Here is a 21,756-nt window from a genome sequence, read left to right on the forward strand (position 1 = left end):
CTTGTTCTCTTTCCCTCTATTTGTGAACACCTTTTTGTTTTACTTTGCTTCCTATTGAAACTGCATGGCCCATGTTGACTACCTTTGGTTACTTAAGATGTGGTCTGCCAGGTTTGCCCACTGAAGTTACTGTTTTCTCCTTGGCAACTAATAAGGAATTTGTGAGCAGATACTTTGAGACTATGTAAATATTCTGTTCCTCATCACACTTTTGACCATCAGACTTAGTAACTCCTGCCTTTATTCTTATTTTGTTTTATGTTCCATTTTTAATCAAATATAATATGTAAACACATTCTTAAAAATCCCATTTTCCAAAGTGCCCCTCACCTTTTTTAAGTAGGCTCCACACCCAATGTGGGGCTTGAACTCACGACCTGAGATCAAGAGTCATATGCTCTACCGATTGAACCAACCAGGTGCCCCTCAAAGGCCCTTTTAACCAATTCTGTTTATAATTCTTCTATATAAAATAATTTCATTGTAGAGGTAATTAGTGTTTTCTAATCATATTTCCTCATCCATTGTTTCGGTATTGTAACCCTTGCCCCATTCAAAGGAAAGGACTTCCTAATATTACTGTTTGTCAGTTGTTCAAAATGATGTCACATTTTAGTTTGCTTTATATTTGGACCATGGCTTTCTTATCCAGGTTTTGTATTTCAGGAGTTTCTAATTACTGCTATTTTGCCTTACTGTGAAAAAAATGTGTTTTTTGTTTGTTTGTTTTTTAACCAAATGATCAGTATTATCCATTTCCTTAGTCTTTATATCTATTTATTGGAATATATTCCATTCTTCTTTGCAGGCATTTTTTTTTTTCTTGCAATCTATTGGTTAATTTCTTGAGCTATTGTACATCTCTCATCTTGGGATTCTTTTTTCCTAGTTAGTTCTACATCTTCCTCTTTCTGAATTTACATCCTACTTTTATTGGAGAATATCTTCAAGTAATTATGTTAGAAACTGTGTCTGAGAAGTAAAATTTCTGAGTCCTTACCTATTTGAAAGTTACTTTATGTTGCCCTCATATTTGGTTAATAATTTAGTTGGATGTGGGAATTCTGGTTTCAAAAATCATTTTCCTTCAGAGCCATGGATGGTGGAATTGGGAAAGGGAAATATGTGGCATCGAATTTATGAGTATGATTTTATATCATAGGGAAAGATTTAAAGATTTTTTTAAAAACTTAGCATTGATTCATTTTGGGTGGCAGATAGAAGTCTGCTTCTTGTTCTTTTCTTTTTCTTTCCTAAGATTTTTCCTCAATGAAAGTGATATGATCTTCTCTTTATCCTTCCTGTTTTAAGAATTTTATAATAAAGTGGTAAGCTGTGAATCTTCTTTCCTTATCCTTATTTGATATTTAATGGATGCTTTTAATTCAAAGACACACCTTCATCTTAGAGAAATTTAAAAAATTATTTCCTTAATAATTTTCTCTTCCTGTTCCCCACCCCCTGCCTTTTGTAATTGGTTCTTTACTTCCCTTGTCTTTCTCTTTTTCCTTCTTTTTCTTTATTGTTCTGAGTTCTATGAGATTTCTCCAATTTTGCTTTCTTTTCCTTCAACTGATTTAAAAATTGCAAGCAGTCATACTTCTAATTTTCAAGAGATTTTCCTTTTTGATTATTCCTTTCTTTACATTTTGTTCTTATTTCTTAGTCATATCCACTGTTGCCTTTCTACATTTTCCCTTATTCACTCATCCATTCACCAAATACTTATAAGTACCTATCATTTAATAGGTACTGATATAGGTGCTAGGAGTACAACAGTGAACAAAATAGAAATTCCTGTCATCACAAAGCTTACATTCTTGTGGAGGAGATACACAATCAGATAAATAAATAAAAATCACAGTGCGTTGGATAATGATAAGTTCTAAGGTGGAAAAAATATTGAGTAAAGACCTACGGAAAATGAGGAAGAGAAGCTGACATCTGAAGGATGGGATTTCCACCTGGAAAAGTATGAAGATGTGATCTAAAAGTATTTGGGGGACAGCAAGAAGATTGCCCTGGCTGGAACTCAGTGAAAGAAAGGAAGTGTAATGGAAGGTGAGGTTAGAAAGAGAACTGGAGGCCAGATGGCAAATTTTAGAGGACACAATCAGGATTAAATCAATGACGACTCCAAGCTTGAGGCCTGGGCAACTAGAAGAAGCAAGCAGCCATGAGTTCAGATGAGAAAGACTCAGGCATTAACTGAGATGAAAAAGCTGGAGGAGGACCATACTGTGGGGTGGTGTATATCTCAAGTTCAGTTGGACATGTTAAACTTGATATGTTTGTTAAACTTGATATGTTGTATAAGATATTGGATATGCAAGCCTGAAATTCAGGAGAGAGATATGAATCATGGAGTTATAAATTTGGAAATCATCAATATATAGATGACCTTTAAAGCCAAGAGATTATATGAAATTGCTCAGGGTCAGGGAATATAAAGAGAATAAAGAAGAGGTTTAAAAAAAGAAGAGGTTTAAGGAACTGAGCCCTTGGGCACTCTAAGAGGTTAGGGAGTCAGAAAGATGTTGAAGAGACAGCAAAGAATAGTGAGATACGAAATTTGAAGGAAAACCAGATATTCTAGAAGCTAAGAGATGGAAGCATTTATTTCAAGAGAGAAATGCTGCCAAGTCAAAATAAGAGGACGGAAAACTGACCATTGGATTTACCAGTGAGGATGTTGTTGGTGACCTTGACAAAAGCAGTGCTGAAGTCATGGTGGCATATGGAAAATAGGCAAAAACCTGACTGGAGTAGGTTTGAAAAGGAATGGGAGAAAAGAGTGCATAGATAATTATTTTAAAGACTTTTAAAAACGTAAATGATCAGTTGCTACAGACAGAGTAGGATCAGAGGAGGTTTTGTTCTGTTTGATAAAGATGGATATGATTATGCAGAAAAGGAAAATTTCTTAAGTTCATCCATAATAAGAGAAAATAAAAGAGATTATATGATCGTGAGGTGCAGATAGGCAGGTATTTGTGTTGTAAGAGTTTGCGAGAGGTTTTACCATGTTTATTGGAATGGAAGATGGCAAGATGAATTATTAGGGGATTAAGAGGAGATGAGAAAGTGTGGAATATTTACCCAGGAGAAGAAGATACTGAATGTATTAAAGAAACATAGTGTAATTGCCGTGAAGCATTAAGGGCACTGTTGAGATTATGAATTTCAAGTGAGACTAGTCAGCATCTCGATGTATTTTTCTCTGGCTAAATGAAGCTGCAAGGCTGCAGGCCCAGAAGAGCAAAACTGGTTTGATCAGAGTTGTGGTTTAGCCAAATAAATTCTGTGAAGGGAGAAAAGGGCAAGGGAATTGAAGGTGGAACTGAAGATAGATTAGGAGGGAAGTGAGGAAATGAAGTAGGTGGAGGATAATGACAAAGTGGTAGAATCACGAGGTCCTCATGGGTGTAAAAGGGGAGTGTCTCTTAGAGTTGGGACACTAGAGAGATAGTCCTAGAAAGATAGAAGAATAGGATACTTGAAATTGAGATTTTGGCAGGGTTGCAAGTATTGAAAATACTGAACTTTAGGATTTGATTGTGGGTATGAGCTTAAGGTAAATCGAACGACAAAGTATTTATGGAGAGCAGGGCAAGGGATTGAGAGGGCAGGGGTTGAAGGAAACATCTATGTCAGTAGTCCTGGGGACCATGAATGGAATCTAGGGGGTTTGTGAACTGGAATAGGGAAAAATGACATCTTAATCTTTACTAATTCTTAACTGAAATCTAACATTTCCTTCAATTATGAATACAGATAACAAACCAATAAAGTAATAGCTGACCCCCAGTAGAAATTATATATATTTTCATATCATGTTGCAGTTTCGCAGGTTCTTCAAAATATCATTTATGTTAATCACCATTGTGAAATTGCGATAGTTATTAGATTCACTGCGAATCTACTTATTTAAAATATTAGAAAAAGCCATATGCATTCTTATATTACATTTTAAAAAATACTTTGGTAATGGTATTTCACTACAATGGTTATCTTTATAATCCTATGTGTTTTTTCTGTACTTAAAATATTATTCTGAGAAGTAGTCCCTAGGCTTCATCCCCACTAGATTTCTAAAGGGATCCAGGGCACACACACCTAAATTTTAAGAACTGGTGACTTAAGATAGTGAAATCAACAATTATTTCAGGAACGGTATTTCAGAGAGTAACAGTGACCCAGAAGCTAAAATCTTGAAAGAATGAGGAAAGTTCCTATGGGCCAGTAGGTAACTGCAATAGCAGAGGGAGCCAGTGATAGCATGAGATTGGAACTGGCAGGGGTTTCTGTGATTTGTTTTTGTTTTAGAGGAGGGAGAGAGCAAGAATTGTTTAGAAGGTGGCAGTGAATCACAAGGACACTACCCTACCCTATATGCCAATAGGAGGCATATAGAAGCAGAGGATCCACCATTCCAGAGGATTGCAGGGAAGAAAGTGTCATTTAGAAAAGACCCAGGTGTTTGAGCCAGATGAAGTGAACGTTCACAAATGAGGCTGAGCGTGAATTTGAGAAGGCACAATGGAAGTGTTTTAAATGGTGAAAGGCAAGAAGTAGGAGATGGGATCAGAAAACATGATGCACATAACCATAGGGGGAATAGAATCCAGGGGATAGGTCTTGGGCTTCTTGTAGGGACTGGCATGTCAGGGAAAGGGGGTATGATGATTTTCATCCTGATGGCCTGAGGCAGACTGTGTAGAGGTTGAGTGGGGATGCTGAAGAATTGAGAGAGAGCAGGGCTCTTGCTAGGCATGTGCAGATTTCTGGTCCTCCATTATCTACCCTCCAGCACCTTTCTAGTTTCATAATCATTTTCCCCTTTCTCCTGTCTAGCTACAGTAGCTCCTTGCTGTTTCTCAAATACTGTATGCAAGCTCATACCCCATTGCCTTTGTTGTCATTCCCACTGTCTGATCTGCTCTTTTGCAAGATATCTGTTTGACCTGCTCCTTTGCTTTGTTCAGGTTTCTTTACAAATATCACCCTATTAGAGAGGATGTCCCTGACCATCCTAAACAGTTTGTATTATTCTCTCACTTCTGATTACTCTCTGTCCTCTTACACTGCTTTTTTTCCCTTAACACTTAACACTACTTGATTGATCATTTATCTAAGGAATGAATCCCTTTCATCTAGGTCATCCCACCAGAATGTAAGCTCCTTCATAGAGCCAGAAGTTTGGTTTGCCCACCTAGAATCGTACTTGCTATGCGATAGGCACTCAGAACATACTTAGCGAAAGAATAAGTAAAGTCAGAAACAACCCTCAGAGGATAAGGGGATTATAATATAGTGCCTAATAATCCAAGCTCCAAAATCAATTGAAGAGTTGGTTACTTAACTTTGCTTGGTCTGTGTTTCTCATCTGCAAAGTGGAGCTGATAGTAGTACTTACTTGAGACAGCTAATAAGAATAAATGAGATAATGTGTATAAACATCTTACAGAGTACCTAACACTTAAAATCTCTGGATTTTTTTTTTCCAGAGTCTTTCCATACTTGAAATTAGTGATCTTGTTTACTTACCAGGCTACTGACTCTATTTTCCCCCAGCAACCTGAACTTCTTGTCTGGGACCTTTCAACATCCTTCTGTCCACAGGTTAGCATGATATGACTTCAGTGCTCGACCCTTTCTGGGCAGTACTCTCGACCCCACTTCTTACAGTTCTCTCTTATCAAAACTTCTCATACATGCCATCTTTTCTGCAGGACCATGCTCAGTTTGCTATCACATTGTTAATCTTCCTGGTAGAGTAACTCGTGCTCAGGTATTAGAGTGTGTTAATGGCATATTATGTCATTCCTGTCAGTATTTGCATTTAATTTAAGGACTAATATCCTTACAGTAAAACAGAAAATAGTGAAAATAATGTGAAGTGACTAGGGCCTACTTTTTTGTTTTTTGCATTCTTTAGCTCATTTCATGTAGGTGCCTGCCAACTTCATCTCTAAGTTAGAGCAGGTCTGATTATGTCTTATCTTTATTTCCAAGCATGTGGTACTTAACATGAATTTCCCTAAACAGAATCATAGAGATTTAGATTCAAAGGGAGCTTAGAGATTATCCGGACCAGATATTTTCAGCTTTTTTCTTTTTAAAGCGGCAAGACCATTTTCTCAAATGAAATGTAATATGGAAACATGCTATATAGATTAATAAAAGCACAGCTGATTGCTAAGCCCAGGAATCTAAGCCCTATAGGTCTCCCTTTGTTGTCTGGGGCAATCCCCTGAGGGCATTTCCCTGGAACCCTTAGGGCTCCCCAGAGTGCTGTTTTAAAACCACTAATTTACACCAACGCTTTCATTTTTCCAGCTGAGGAAATACACCAAGAGAGTTTGTGTTTTACCCAGTGTTACAGGATAAATTAGTTGGATTAAAAGCAGTCCTCACATGTGCCATACTTAAGAAAACACTAACAGACCAGTATGGAAGTTCTTGTTTCTAATGCAGATAACTTTTACTATCTCATTTCTTTTAATCAACCAACTTTTGTTTGGTGTTCATACTACATATGACGCACTTTCTATGGTTATAACTGATACAAAGATTTATGAGACATAACCTTTTGCCTTAAAAAAGCAAATAGTATAGTTGGGAAGATCAAACATGCGGATGAAAATTTATACCAAATGTAAATATAGCTTCCAGACTTGAGATGTAGCAAAGAAGTGTGAAATTAATTAAAAATAAATGATACCAATAATAAGCTCTGTTGGAGCTCCGAGGAGGGTGAAGCTACTCCTTTTGAGCCAGAGAAAGCTTTAAAAAGGAACTATGGTTGAGCTGAGTAACACTTGGCTATGTAAATAGGTATAAGGAATATATCATATGAATAAGAGCAGAGCTTTGTATGAATTGCAGCACCTTCATTTATCTCTATATACTGTTGGGGGAAGTTCTTAAGCTCTGGGTCTGTTACTTCATCTTCAAAATGGAGATATATAAGATATATATCAATTAAGGACATATTAATTGGTGTGACATAAACTTTAAAATGTCCATTGTTTATCACAATAGAAATTTATTTCTCCTTTATATCAGTGTCTATGCTGGACAGCTTTCCATGAAGTCAGTCAGGGACCCAGATTTCTTCTCTTTCAGCTTCTGCCTCCCCTAGGTAGTTTTTCAGAGAGAGTAGAGGATTTTCCTTGGGAAGGTTTTCAGGGGATGAGCTTGGAAGTGGGTATATAGTATTCTCATTTTCTATTGGCCAAAACTTAATTCACAGAGCTATCCCTAAACATAGAGGATATAGTTAAGCTGTGTGCACAATTTGGAAGGAAAAGTCTTAGTGAACACATGGAGGTCTCTGCTACCTCACGGAGTTTTGGGGAAGATTGGAGGAAATAATCTATGTGACATGCTTAGTACAAGGCATGCATGGCATGTAGAAGAATTTAAACATTCTTTTTAAGGTATAGGGAAATTTATATAATGTTTTGCTGGGTACAGATAATCCACTAAATTTCTATTAATATGTGTTTTAACCTCTTTTTGGAGAGGTGTCAACTTATTTTTGACTCTTGGTAATGATAATTGATATTTAAAATGATTCTTCTTGATAAATTCTTTGTTTCTTCTTCTTTTAGCATGGCGTTATTGCTACAGAAGATGAAGAATATTTTATTGAACCATTAAAGAATACCACAGAGGATTCCAAACATTTTAGTTATGAAAATGGCCATCCTCATGTTATTTACAAAAAGTCTACCCTCCAGCAACGGCATCTGTATGATCATTCTCATTGTGGGGTTTCAGGTGAGTGAGTGTGTGGCTTTTACAAAGTGGATTGTATTGTATTGCCACTGTCTTTTTTCTGACACCTATGGAAAGGTTAATAATAAAAGTCAATAGGAATTTAAGTAATTAGAATGATAATGCCCAGAGTCCTCTTAAAAGATATCACCTATCCAAATGCCATATGACTTCACTCATATTTGGAATTTAAGAAACAAAATAAGGAATAAGTGGGAAAAAAAAAAAAAAAAGACACAAACAAGAAACCAGACTCTTAAATACAGGGAACAAACTGGTGGTTGCCAGCGGGGAGGTGGGAGAGCACACTTGTCTTGATGAACACTGAGTAATGTAAGAATTTTTGAATCATTATGTTCTACACCTGAAACTAATATAACTATGTTAATTATACTTCAATAAAAAAAAAAAGAAGAAAGAAAAAAACACCTTCCTTTTCAGTGGGAAAAAAAAAGATGTCACTTATCAATAGTTGGAAGCTCTTTGAGAAGTCCTTAAAATATAAGTCTGTGTAAAATTATTTTTTCTTTGAAGGAGATAAAAACCCCCACCCTATTTTATCCATGTAATAGTTATAATTTTCATGCACAAGTGTTGCCTAGTACTCTGTGCTGTTTGGTTAGCCTGATGTTTTTATGCTAATGGTGAGACATTAGACACTTAAATAAGATTTGAAGGGTCTTAAGGTAGTATTCAAAGGCATTGTTAGGGTACTATAGAAATACATAGCAGGGTCAGCAAACCTAGACATTAGTGGTCAAAGAAGGCTTCATGGAAGGAGTGACTCCTAATGGGAGGCCTGAGGGAGAAAGAGAAGGTAGCTGTGCAGAAGCAGAGGGAACAGTGGGTAGAGTGTTCCATATAGAGGAAATAGCATTTACAAAATTACTGAACCAAAAGAGAGAATGTCACATTGCAGTCATTGCCAGTTCATAGAACAGGTTATTAGAATGTGGGCTGGAGGGATGGGGTGAATTTCCTAGTGGGTGAGGAGTGACCGTGAGAGATGAAATTGAAGTGACAAGGAAGGCCAAGACACAAAACGCTTGTAAACCATATTAAGGGGTTTGTTTATCCTAACAGTGCCGGAAACCTATTGAAAGGTTTTAAGCAGGAATCACATGATCAAATTTGGGTGTTAGAAGTATTACCCTGGCAGTCCTATGGAGACTGACTGAGAGAAGAGCAAGACTAGAGGTGAGGGGTTAGGAGGCTGTTTAGTCTAAAGTTCAGAAAACTTAGAGAATAGAGGATACAGCTTGGCATAGTAGAAAGATTACGGGCTTTGGTGTAGCTTTGGACAAATGAACCAACCTCTCTAAATACTTCTCTCAACACACATTAGTTGCTCAAATTGTAGCTATCATTACTACTGAAATGACTGTTTCTAGTATTTAAAGAGCTATTATATTGGAAAAAAAAAAGATTAAGAGCACCTGGCTGGCTTCATTGGTGGAGCGTGCAACTCTTGATCTCGGGATTGTGGGTTTAAGCCCCACATTTGATGCAGAGTTTACTTGAAAATAAATTGTTTAAAGGCGCATCTGGATGGCTCAGTCGGTTAAGTGTTCAACTCTCGATTTCGGCTCACGACGTGGTCTCAGGGTTATGTTATCAAGTCCCGCCCTTGTTGGGCCCATGTGCTCAGCGGGGAGTCTGCTTAGGATTCTCTCTCTCCCTCTCCCTCTGCCACTCCCCTGCCTCTCTCTCTAAAAAAAAAATTAATAATAATAAATAAATAAAAATAAAATCTTAAAAAAAATTAATGATTCAATTTGTTCTGTGTAGTCCTCATAGGTGGAACCAGGGGCAGAGTATTTCAGTATTTCAGCATGCTTCAGCTAAACACAAAGAAAAGTTAACTGGCAAGTAATTTTAGAAAAAAATGGGGTGGGTTCAACAGGTAGATTTATAAAAAATAGAATGGGTTATCTTATGAATTAGTGAACGCATCACTGTATTGTTTATATACATATGCTTCTTGGGCTCCTTTTCTTCTGCTTCAAGGATAAGTGGTCTTTGGAATTCTTTCTTCAATTGACTGTTCTCATTCTACATACTCTCTTCTTAAGTAATCTCTGGGACATCCTTGTTGATGAAGAGTAATTGGTACTAGAAAAAGGCCACTTTAAGTGAAGCTGCTTAAGGCATGAAATAAAATTTCATACGACACAATGAAAACAATTCTGATGGGTCTTTATATTGAGTAATGAAACTAAACATTGTGGATATAGTTTAGTTTATCTTATATTTACCAAATTTAGGCTGTAAGTACAACTCTATATAAATTCTTGAAAAACTAGGATTCAAGTATTTAGTTGTTTTTGCAATATAATTTTCCCATCATTTTTTCCATAACATGACATCCTTCACTTCATGATCATAAAGATCACTTTTTGCAAATATATTTAAAGATTTCATTGCATTCTGAAAGATAATTCTTAACCCTTAGATATTCAAATGATTCTCTTTTGAAGTGCCTATCTTATTATTCACTGGTCTTACTGAGGCAGATTCTTCTTTTCCAAAGGTTGAAGCATGAACCAAATAGTTTAGCAAATTTACTCTTACTCCAACATAAAATTCTGCCCTTGCTGGGGAAGATTTTCTTCTTCTACAGTCTCTCCCCCTGGATTACTGTGCTATTAGCAAAAAATAAAACAGGTGAATGAGATATTCTTGAAAGGCTGAAAAATCTTGAGTGAATTACTGTGACTATTTCCTTACTTTTAATCTATTCGGTACTCATTTCTGTTACCTTTAACACAAGTCCATTTAGTTCAGACCCTTGTTATCTCTTGCCTGCACTACCGTAATGACTTTCTAACTGGGGTCTTCCTGTCTTCAGCTTTGTTTTTCTGACTTCAATGGGTTGTGTCCTACATCTAGCTGTATTATACCCTTTCTTTCCTTTTCTTTTTTTTTTCTTTTCTTTCCTTTCCTTTCCTTTTCTTTCCTTTTTTCTTTTTTCTTTCTTTTCTCTTCTTTTCTCTTTTTTTCTTTAAAGATTTTATGTATTCATCTGAGAGAGAGAAACAGAGAGTACAAGCAGGCGGAAGAGGGAGAAGTAGACTCCCCACCGAGCAGGGAGCCCAATGTGGGGCTCCATCCCAGGACCTTGGGATTATGACCTGAATTGAAGGCAGGCACTTAACTGACTGAACCACCTAGGTGTCCCTGTATTATACACTTTCAAACATTTCACTGGCTTCCCAATAGTGGAAAATCAGTAGTAGTTCCCTAAGTTCCATAGGAATATCACTAAAAAAAAGTATTTTATGTTTAATAAGTTTGGGAAATGTCTGGCTAAGAACTACTGATCTTAATTTTGATACTATTTTGACAGCATAATTCAAGTGACATGTGCATTTGTAGGTGTTAGTTGCAGTTAACTTAACTGTTAACCTGTAATTGGGAAAACAATTTTGTATCAAAATATAAGACAGAAAAACCCTTTTGAGAATGGGTATATTTATCTCATATTCAGATATATATTTTCCCATTCTAATTATGTTATCAATGTCAAAAAATAATTTAAAAAATACTTGTTTTTTGTAAAAAAATTAGAAAATATGGGATGAAAAGAAAAAAACAAGGAAGTGAAAGTTGCCCTTTACCACTACTCAGGGATAAATGAATGCTCTTGTTGTCCTAAATATTCATTTAGCGTGTTACATGTCAGGCTATTCTAGGTGTTGGGATGCAGCAATAAATAAAAGAAGAAAAGTCTCTGCTCCCATGAAGCTTGTATTCTAGTGAAGAGAGTTAATAAAAAAAGCAATCAAGCAATCAAATAAATAAATACGTGGCCAACTATCAAGAAGTAATAAGTGCTATCAGTGAAAAATAAAACAAGTCAATGTAATAATTTTGAATGAATGTATATATTAAAAATATTTTGAGGTTGATCAAATATTTAAGATCCTATTTCAGATGGCAAAGAAATATATGTATTTGGTTTTGAAGAAAAGTTCTTTATTGTATATGTTTATGGAGGAATGTTTTCTTTGACATTCTAAACTCTATCCAAAATTAAATTGAGCATATGTAATAGGTATCATTTGAATAACTACGAATCTCTGATTTGAAACAAAACAATGGTGTATTCTATTTTAGACTAAACAAGACATTACTTACAGATCATTAAGCTTAACATTAAGCAGTCAATTGACAATTACAGAATGTAGATATTGTTTTGTAATGATCTAATCAAGCTGGATTAATTTCATTTTTAAAGTGAAACCAGATATCTTGATTACATTTATTCATTGTGTGTGTACTTTATATACATATCAGACTACAAATTCTTTGCATGTAAGACTCTTTCCATTTATGAATGTCTATTAAGGACATTATATATACATTCATCTGATGGAGAGATGACCAAGCAAACTAACAATTTAAAAAGATAAAAGTCTGAAATTTATGAAAATGATGATGATAACAGTAGCTATTTTATATTGAGTGCTATCTAATGAGAAACACCATTGCTGTGTTTATTTTGCCCAACCAAGTCTAATTCTTTTCACAAATACTTTAAGTAAATATAAGGAGAAATTGAATGGATCAGAGAAGTGAAAATGATCAAAATAATGAAAATTAAATCCTATATTTAGACATTTAGGCTGTCCATACAGAAGAAGGGAAAACTAGGCATGATTTGAATACATGAGTGGTTTTATGATCTTGGAAGACAGTAAAAAAAAAAAAATGGAATTATGTTAATGTAGAAAGGATTTTGACCATTTCATAAGAATATTACCACAAATCCAGTGGCTTAAGCAATATACTTTTATTATTTCACAGTTTCTGTGGACCAGAAGCTATACATGAATGAGTTAATTGACTTAGCCTCAGCCAGGATTAGGTTCTCATCTGGAGTCTTGACTGGGGAAGAATCTACCTTCCTATTCCCATGGTTGTTGGCAGCATTCAGTTCTTTGGTACTAAAAGACTGAAAGCTTTAGTTTGGGGCTGGTTGTCTGCCAGAGGCCATCTGTAACTCCTTGCCATGGTCAGTTCACCAACTTGGTTGCTTATGTCCTTAAAACCAGCAAGGGAAAGACTCTAGTAAGAAAGATGCTACAATATTATGTAACATAATTATGTACTCATATATATGTAATCGTGTATATCCCTTTATCTTTGCTGTATTCTCTTGGTTAGAAGCAAGATACAGGTCCCATCCACACTAAAGGGGAAGAGAGCACAAAGTGTAAACATCAGGAGGTCATGGGGGCTACCTTAAGAGTCTGTCTGGAATAAGGGAACACTTACTGGCTGTCTGGAAGTTATACTATTGAAATAAGAAGTAATATGTCTCTGCCTCTCTGAACCTTTAGGAATAAAAATACTCATTTAATTTATATGAGTTTCAAAAATATTTCCTGGTATTTGTCATTGTCGTTTCCATCTCTTATTTCTTAAAATTTATAACTTTTATCAAAGTAATTTTTAAAAGGTAAAGACTAAAGAAATTAGAAGAAATAATAGAGAATATTGCCAGTTTCTGTCAATTATATTATATAAATTAATCTGAGTCTTCCTCACTAAATTTTTTCATAAGTAGATGTTAGAAAGATCATACAGATATGAAAGTAAGGTATTCAGAGGACCTATACCTGTTCAAGTTTATTAAATAAAGATGAGTATAAATGAGACAAGTGTTTACAAATGCCATAGTACTAAAAGGTTTTCTCTGTACTGAAGGACCAGCTGTTGGAAAACAAAGGATTAAACTGCAATCCACAGTAAAATGTGATTTAAAGGAAATTATGCTGTAATCGTAATCTTTCAACTCTCATTGTAACACCATTTACCTCTAGGTTTTAGAAGAGGAATACTATGGGTACTCTGTTAGTATAAATAGTTGTATATTGCAAAACTAAATGAAAAACTTCATTTACAGCCTTTTAGAATTGAGATTTCTAGAGCAGTAGAATTGCTCTAATTAAAATAGTTTAATAAAGGATCTTACTTTAAAATAAATGATCAGAGGCATTTTAGGAATAGGATTTTGGGGGTACCTGGCTGGCTCAGTTGGTGGAGCATGTAACTCTTGATCTTGGGGTGATAAGTGCAAGCCCCACATTGGGCATAGAGCTTACTTAAAAAAAGAGTAACAGATTTTTGCAATATTGATGTTCTCCATCAGAACTGTCTTAGGGTAGGTATTTAGAAAGTTAACGCTCTAGTTGTTTTTAAAAACACTTTATATTGGTCACTGGAATAATATGAAATGATTATTTTGAAAATATTTCATTAAATAATTCATTAGGCTTATTTTTTGTTTTTATGAGCAGCCGAATGTTACTAATGTTTAATTTGTTTCAGATAAAATGACTATTTTGAAAACTTTGAAGAGTTTAATTTTATCACTACTACATTTCCTTATCCCCTCTCCTCACTGAAAAATCTTAATACTATAGAGGATTTATGAGAAGCATGTCTATATGAAAGATTTAAAAATAAGTAAGTTTAATTGGTGAACCTAACTGAACTAGTTAATTATTTTTATTGTAGACCTCATAAGAAGTGGCAAACCTTGGTGGCTGAATGACACATCTACTTTTCCTTCTTCACTACCAATTAATGGCACGCATATCCGCCACAGACAGAAGAGATCAGTAAGCATTGAGCGGTTTGTGGAGACATTGGTAGTGGCAGACAAAATGATGGTGGGCTACCATGGCCGCAAAGACATTGAACATTACATTTTGAGTGTGATGAATATTGTAAGTTTGATGCCTCTATATAATATTTTAACTTAATAATTTGTGGTTTTGACTAAGGTCATGGATTTTTAATGTGAATTAATGATTTTCAGAATTTACTCATCTAAAATGAGAAGGAATTAATATATTAATGTTTAGTTCCATAGGAAATAAATTTAAAGGTGACCTTATTGTTCGTTTTCAGATAATATGACTTTTTGAATGGGTCGTATTAAATCTTGTTTAAGAGGTTTTCTCTAACTTGAAACATCAGCTCACCCTCTTAATTACTATGTTGTAGTGTTAGGAGAAAATATTTCCTGAGGTAGATTTGTATAAAAATCTTTTATGGAGGCATCTCGAGGGTAGAATTCTAAGTGATATCAAATGAAATAATATCTTTTTATATACAAAGTGGTGCAATTTATGAAAAGTTGTTTTACCATTCTATAAAAAAATATTAAACAATCAGCGTATGATTTTTGTCTGACTTTGTGTCTTTTCTTATTTTCTGGAGGTCAGGTTGCCAAACTTTACCGTGATTCCAGCCTAGGAAACGTTGTGAATATTATAGTGGCCCGCTTAATTGTTCTTACAGAAGATCAGGTAAGAATGAGTTAGTTTAGAAATCTAAAACCCTTGACAGGCTATAGAATTGTGTATAGTAAAATAAAATATTTTATTATTGATCCTCTTAGGAAGTTCTAGTTGAATATGATTTTCACTACTAAGCATTTAATATTTTAAGCAAATTTTAAGTAGTCTAAGAATATATCTCCTGTGTCATGTTAAAGCTCTACATATGTATATTAGCTATATATTTCAGTATAAAAATGAGCATTTGCATGGCAGATCTAATAACAGTGGTTTTGGTTGCTGAGAATCACATATATTCACATGATCATTAAAGCTGGAACTGGAAAGAATATTCAATAGTACACTAAATTAACTCTAGGTCAGATATTACAGAGATAAAAATTGGCAAGAGATTATTCCTAGAAACCACTGCTTCTAATTATAGTCCCACTTTAGTCTTCAAAAGTTTTAACAACTGACCTTAGTAATTTGTTTGGAACATTTCTGGTATGCATGTTGTATTGCAGCCAAACTTGGAGATAAACCACCATGCAGACAAGTCCCTCGATAGCTTCTGTAAATGGCAGAAATCCATTCTCTCCCACCAAAGTGATGGAAACACCATTCCAGAAAATGGGATTGCCCACCACGATAATGCTGTTCTTATTACTAGGTATGGTTTGTTGCAAATATTTTATCTTTGATTGTTGTGTTTGGTATTTTAACTATATTTGGTTCTATCTAAAGCCTCATTCAGGTACTGAGTATATTGAAAGCAAAATGGTAATTTGTTAATCACCACTGAAGAAATAATATATTATACTATTATTGTGTTTGCATCAGATGAACCAAATAAGAAAAAAGAACAGATTTAGAGTTGACTTAGAAATGTAATAAACATCTTTCCTTCAACTGATATCTATTCATAAAGTTTAATTGGAAGTACGTGTATGTTTTGTTAATTGAACAAAATACATAATAAAACAAAGATTAAAAAGTATGAGAAGACTATATTTTAAAAACAAAACTGAGTCATCACTCTTGGTTATAAAATACATTAATTATTCTTACCTCCAAATCGTTAAAAGGGAGGGCATCAATAGTTACACAATTTACTTAGATGAATGTTTATTTAATTAAACATATTTAATTAAGGTGTAAGTATAAAGAAGCACATTTATTACATTATATGTTGAATAGCTTGCTTCTCAAGGCAAAATTTTTATTTGATGATAATGCGATGAATTTATATATTTCTTTCCAGTTTTATATAACTGTGTTCATAACTGTGTTTTATTCCTTACTCTCCAAGAAGAACTCTGTGAAGTAGACACCGTTATTATTTTTCCCATGTAAAAAATGAGGAAACTAGTTTAAAATACTTAAATTGCCCAAGAAAGTGTAAGTGCAGGGCTTAAACCCTGGAGATCCTGTCTTTTGTGACTGTACTATGCTAGCTGTCTTAGTTTTTTTTTTTTACCCTAATTATGACTGTTTAGAAGCATCCTTAAATCGTTTTAAGATGAACTTGTCTTTTGACATCTTATCAGTATTTAAAAATGAAAAAAAAAAACAATAAGCAAAGTGGAAGCATTATTCTATCTTGGTGAAAAATAAATAGCCTTTGTTATCTTGATTATTTCTTTTAATTTTGCAAGAGAGTATTTAACATGTATTTCATCTATGGTGTGCCCATTGACTCTACATTAAACTATATGGAGGGAGTGTGAAGTTATATGGCATTAGAATCTTGAGATCCTGGAAGACAATGTGAATTTAGCTTTTTAAAAAATGTCCCTGTTAACTAAGTTGTAGAGTTAAAGCTTCTGAGTTTTTTTTTTTTTTTTTTACAGTTATAATTACTTTAATTGACTTCATCGACCTGGCGTTGTAAACTAGAAAATTTTGTTTATGACATGCTTGCTGAATAAAAACAACATTGTATGGGTTCTGAATTCATATGTGTTGACATATCAGTCTGATAAATTCTGCAATTCCTGAGAGTCTTGTGGTCTGGAATGATTCCCAAATATATTTGAGGAGTTAAAAATATACTAAGAATTGTGCAAATATAGAAACCTTTGTATAAAAAATATATATGGATATGATTAGTGTCAATGAAATTACTACAGGAAAAAGTCTGTTATATATGGTTAGCAAAATGATCACAGATAATTTGCATTGGCTTCTGTGTTTATATTTATAAAGTCCAACTCTCCCCAAAAAGGCAATGCCCAGTGGACTCCTGGTGCTTTATATTTTTTTTATTGTATGTGCATTTGATTTTTAGCTTTTTCATCAAATGACAGTAGCTATACCAAGAGTGCACATTTGTAAGTATTTGAGTAGTGAAATATATCTGGGCAGTTAGCCATCTTTTCTTTGCACTGGCTACAATATTCAGCTGTCTGACTTGTTCCTTTGAATTGACCCAGATATTTTTCTGATCCTCTGCAGAGTTCTTCCTTGTTTCTACAAGCTACTTTGAGTGCCTTTTTGATGACTGAGGTTTGAACATAAAATTTTCTTTTTAAACTTGTCTCTTAATGGTCAGACTAGTGCTAGAAATGATCTCAGGATTTAATAGTACAGTACTTTGAAGAGTTCTTATCTCATAACATTTTTGATTGGTTATGTAGTGGAGGCGAGAAAGGTATCTCTTTGGGGCAGCATAGAGTGCCCTTTAGAATTGTGATAGTCTTAGAATTGTTATTGTTATAGTCTCAGTAACTTTTAGCTTATTTAAGTCTAATTGTCTTTAAGTTATTAGGGCCATGGAGTGACATCTAAATGTGATGAATATCATTTCTAAAATTTAGAGTTTTTTGTTGGGTAGTTTACCATGCTTGATTCTTCCTTATATATTTTTGATTTGTGAAATTGAATATATCTTTAAATCATACTGCTATTTTTAGTAAAAATTAAAAGAATTTATAGTTGCTCTTATATTAATGTTTTTCATTGCTTCATGTACCTCACTTATTAACATATTCAGGATTATGACTTCACTTTTTATAGGTAAGATCATGATTTAGTTTTGCTTGAAATGTCAGCTCACTAGAGAGAATGTATAATGTGTTTACTGAGAATTCCAGAGAAAACTTGATGGATATGTTTATCTCCACTAGGCCAAATTTTATCTCAGGGATTTAAATGTTTTAAGCAGAAAACCATTTGTAAATAATAGTTACTTTTGAAAAAATGAAAGTATAAAAACTCAAAATACTATCTCTTCTTAGCAAATAATATTTTATTTTTTTATATTGATAGAAATTTAAAGCACACTGTGCTCTACAAAGCTCTCAGATCACTGTGACTAGACAGAAATAAATAAGCAAAATAAAAAATTTAAAATTTGGGGGGCACCTGGGTGGCTTAGTCAGTTGGGCGTCTGACTTGATTTCGACTCAGGTCATGATCTCAGAGTCATGAGATTGAGCTCCTCATATATGGGAATGAGGAACCTGCTTAAGATTCTCTCTCCTTCTCCCTCTGCTCACATTCTCTCTCTAAAAAAAACATTAATTAAAATTTTTTTAAAAATTTTATTGTTTTATCTGGTATCAAAAACACTTCCTTAACACCAAAGAGTATATTAAAAACTATTTGTATATACACATATATTTTAATTTTTATATACATTTATTTTTATACATGTTTATATATGTATATATATATATGTATATATAATGAACATCTGTTATATACCAGCTAGCTTTATCTAATCTTTTTTTAAAAATTGAAGTATAATTGACAAAGTTATATATATGCTAAGTGTACAATATGATGACTTAGTGTTCCTGGATGTTCATATATCTCCCCAGATGATGAAAATTCTCAGCCACTATTTACTTAAATAAGCTTTTTGCCCCTTTCTCTCTCTCTTCTCCTTCTTGGACTCCCATGATGCTAATATTATTTCATTTGGTGATCTTCCATAATTTAGGTAGGCTTTCTTCATTTTTGTTGTTGTTTTTTCTTCTTTTAGTGGGTAATATCAAATGACTTCTTCCCAAGTGCATGGTTTCTTTCTTTTACTTGACATGTCTGCTGTTGTTGTTCTCTATTGCATTTTTTAAATTTCATTTACTTCATTCTTCAGCTTCAGAATTTCTGTTTGGTTCTTTTATATAATTTTGATCTCTTTTGAATTTGTTATTTTATTCACATATTCTTTTCCTGATACTGTTGAGCTGTGGATCTGTGTTCTTTTGTAGCTTGCCGAACATTTTAAGAACAATTATTTTGAATTATTTGTCTGTCGATTTGTAGATTTCCCTTCATTTGCAGCTACTGGAAAATCGTTGTATTCATTTGGTAGTGTCATGTTTCCCTGATTTTTCATCTTTGTATAGCTTTGTGTTGATGTCCGTGTGTTTGATGGAATAGTCACCACTTCCATATTTTATGGAATGGTTTTGGTAGAGAAAGATCTTCATTTTTGGGTGGGCATAAGATTGCTGGCTGGGTTGAGTATGGTGTTTCTAGCTCTGGAGAAGTTCTAGCAATGTAGTCTCTATTTACCTTTGTCAGCTGAGATTAGCCTTACTGAAGATTTCAGAGTTCCTCAATGGTCAAGGCTGCATTTGTCTGCAGCAGCAGTAAAGGCTGCTGGGACCACCTAATCTCTTTTTCTTTCATGGAGGATGTCATGATGGAGGGGATTTCTCTTGGAGCTGGGTCCAGCTTGCAAGTACCCACATGAATGTTGGTAGCACTGATGTCTGATGTGTGGGGATAATTGGTAACTTTTTAAAAATAATGGAATATGACACTATATAACTAGGTCAAGAAATGATTAATATTTTGTACTTGAAACTCTATCAACAAAATTTAAGAAGACAAAATAGGAGTGTAGCATATACTTAGAAAGTTACACATGTTGGGTTGCCTGAGTGGCTCAGTCGGTAAAGCATGAGCCTTCGGCTCAGGTCATGATCCTGGGTCCTAGTTTGAGCCCCGTGTTTGGCTCCCTGCTCAGCAAAGAGTCTGCTTCTCCCTCTCCCTCTGCCTGCTGCTCTCCCTGCTTGTGCTCTCTCCTTCTCTCTCTGTCTGTCAAATAAATAAATAAAATCTTTTAAAAAAAGTTACACATGTTATAAAACTTGTACTTTTCTAATTAAACTTTGCATTGAGAAATTGTAAGTTAATGGGTACTTAGGAATACATATCTACAATTTGACTGATGTAAAAATTATTTACATTCCCACATGAAGTCAGGAAATATTCACCAAACTTAACTTATCAAGTCAAGATAATTTCTAAATTTATTTTGTGGCAAAAGCATTCAAGAAATCTTTTTATAGTCTGAAAATCAGTAGGCATTTAGTGACATAGAGTATACTTGCATCAGTGTTGAGCAATTAACATGAACAGACTAACGCATTAATTTCCTGGATTTCTCTCCTATCAAACATTAGAATCATGTTTTCCATCTTTAAGTTACTAGTATATAACAGTATATATTTCAGACGGGAATTATAACCTAAATTCTTTTTGGTTATAGATTTATTGAGATATAATTCATAGACCATCCAGTTTCCCATTTAAATATACAACTCTGTGGCTTATAGTATATTTACAGGGTTGTGCAACCAACATCATAATTAATTTTAGGACATTTCCATCATTCCTATATTATAGAAGTCATCCCCCAATCTCTTATCCTTCCCGTCCCAGCCGGAGACAAAGGCAACTACTAATCTACTTTTAGTTTCTATAGCTTTGCCTATTCAGGACTTTTTGCACAAATGGAATCATAAAGTATGTAGTCTTTTGTGACTGGCTTTTACTTTGCATAGTGTTTTCAAAGTTCATCTACACTGTGGCACATAGGAGAACTTCGTTCCTCTTACTTGACTAAATTCTTGAAAATTCAAGATCCAGATCTTTTAAGAATGCCTCCATTAATAGGCTATTCCTTAATAACCATACTTTCTTTTCAGTTTTTCATTAATAAAATGCATAAGACATATAAATACATCTCATAATACAGACCCAAAAATTGCACACCTAGTCACATATTTTAGTCTTTAATTAAAATGAACATATTTATCCTCTTAAGGGATCAAGACTGTTTGCTTTGTTGATGCTGGATTTTAAAGGGATTAGAATTTCCAAAGTCAACTAATGTTTTCAGTTGGGAAATTGAAAATAGCTATAAAAAATAGTTTCTTGCTAAAACTTGGCCTATAGTGTGTCGATTTAAGCAAGTTTTCTTATTTTTATAAGATGTACCTATCAGAATTATATATTACCTTCATGATTACATATTAAAACAGATAGGAAAAGGAAATTAAATGTGGTACATTAATATTTATTTGGTATTCATTTATGCATTTCTTTTAATCCTTAAGGAAATGCCAGATCAATTTTTTATGAACTATCTTAAGCTTTTAAGAGTATGCAAGTTTACTGGCAGCAGTGGAATCTTGAATTCAGTTTGTGGATGAATTGATTTTGGTCTTTGGGCATTTTGAAACATTTATTTTTTTCTTATCACTCTGGCTCTTTCATTCTTAGTTATACAAACCACCTATATCCTTCTTCCTTTTCCAGTTTCTGTTCATTTCATCCCTGGTTTGTTGATTCCTTAGTCAAGTGTGTTTATCTAGATTCAGTTTTCATTCCAATCAAGGATTATGACCGACTCGTGTAACCTTAATTTCCTGTGCAATCTGGGACA

At 34.1% G+C, this 21,756-nt stretch overlaps 1 protein-coding gene across 1 annotated transcript in view; it reads left to right on the top strand.

Annotated features, from left to right (window-relative positions):
• Positions 1-18,427, top strand: part of LOC103663635 (A disintegrin and metalloproteinase with thrombospondin motifs 6) — a 30,497-nt gene extending 12,070 nt beyond the window's left edge. Inside the window, exons 4-8 of the mRNA XM_008691370.2 lie at positions 7,617-7,785; positions 14,305-14,516; positions 15,018-15,101; positions 15,599-15,744; positions 16,925-18,427. Of these exons, the coding sequence (XP_008689592.1) occupies positions 7,617-7,785; positions 14,305-14,516; positions 15,018-15,101; positions 15,599-15,744; positions 16,925-16,943 (630 nt within the window). The 3' untranslated portion in view covers positions 16,944-18,427. The remainder of the gene's footprint in view (positions 1-7,616; positions 7,786-14,304; positions 14,517-15,017; positions 15,102-15,598; positions 15,745-16,924) is intronic.
• The last annotated feature ends 3,329 nt before the right edge of the window (positions 18,428-21,756 follow it).

This window comes from Ursus maritimus, unplaced genomic scaffold (assembly GCF_017311325.1).
Source record: "Ursus maritimus isolate PB19 unplaced genomic scaffold, ASM1731132v1 scaffold_5, whole genome shotgun sequence".
Taxonomy (NCBI): domain Eukaryota; kingdom Metazoa; phylum Chordata; class Mammalia; order Carnivora; family Ursidae; genus Ursus; species Ursus maritimus.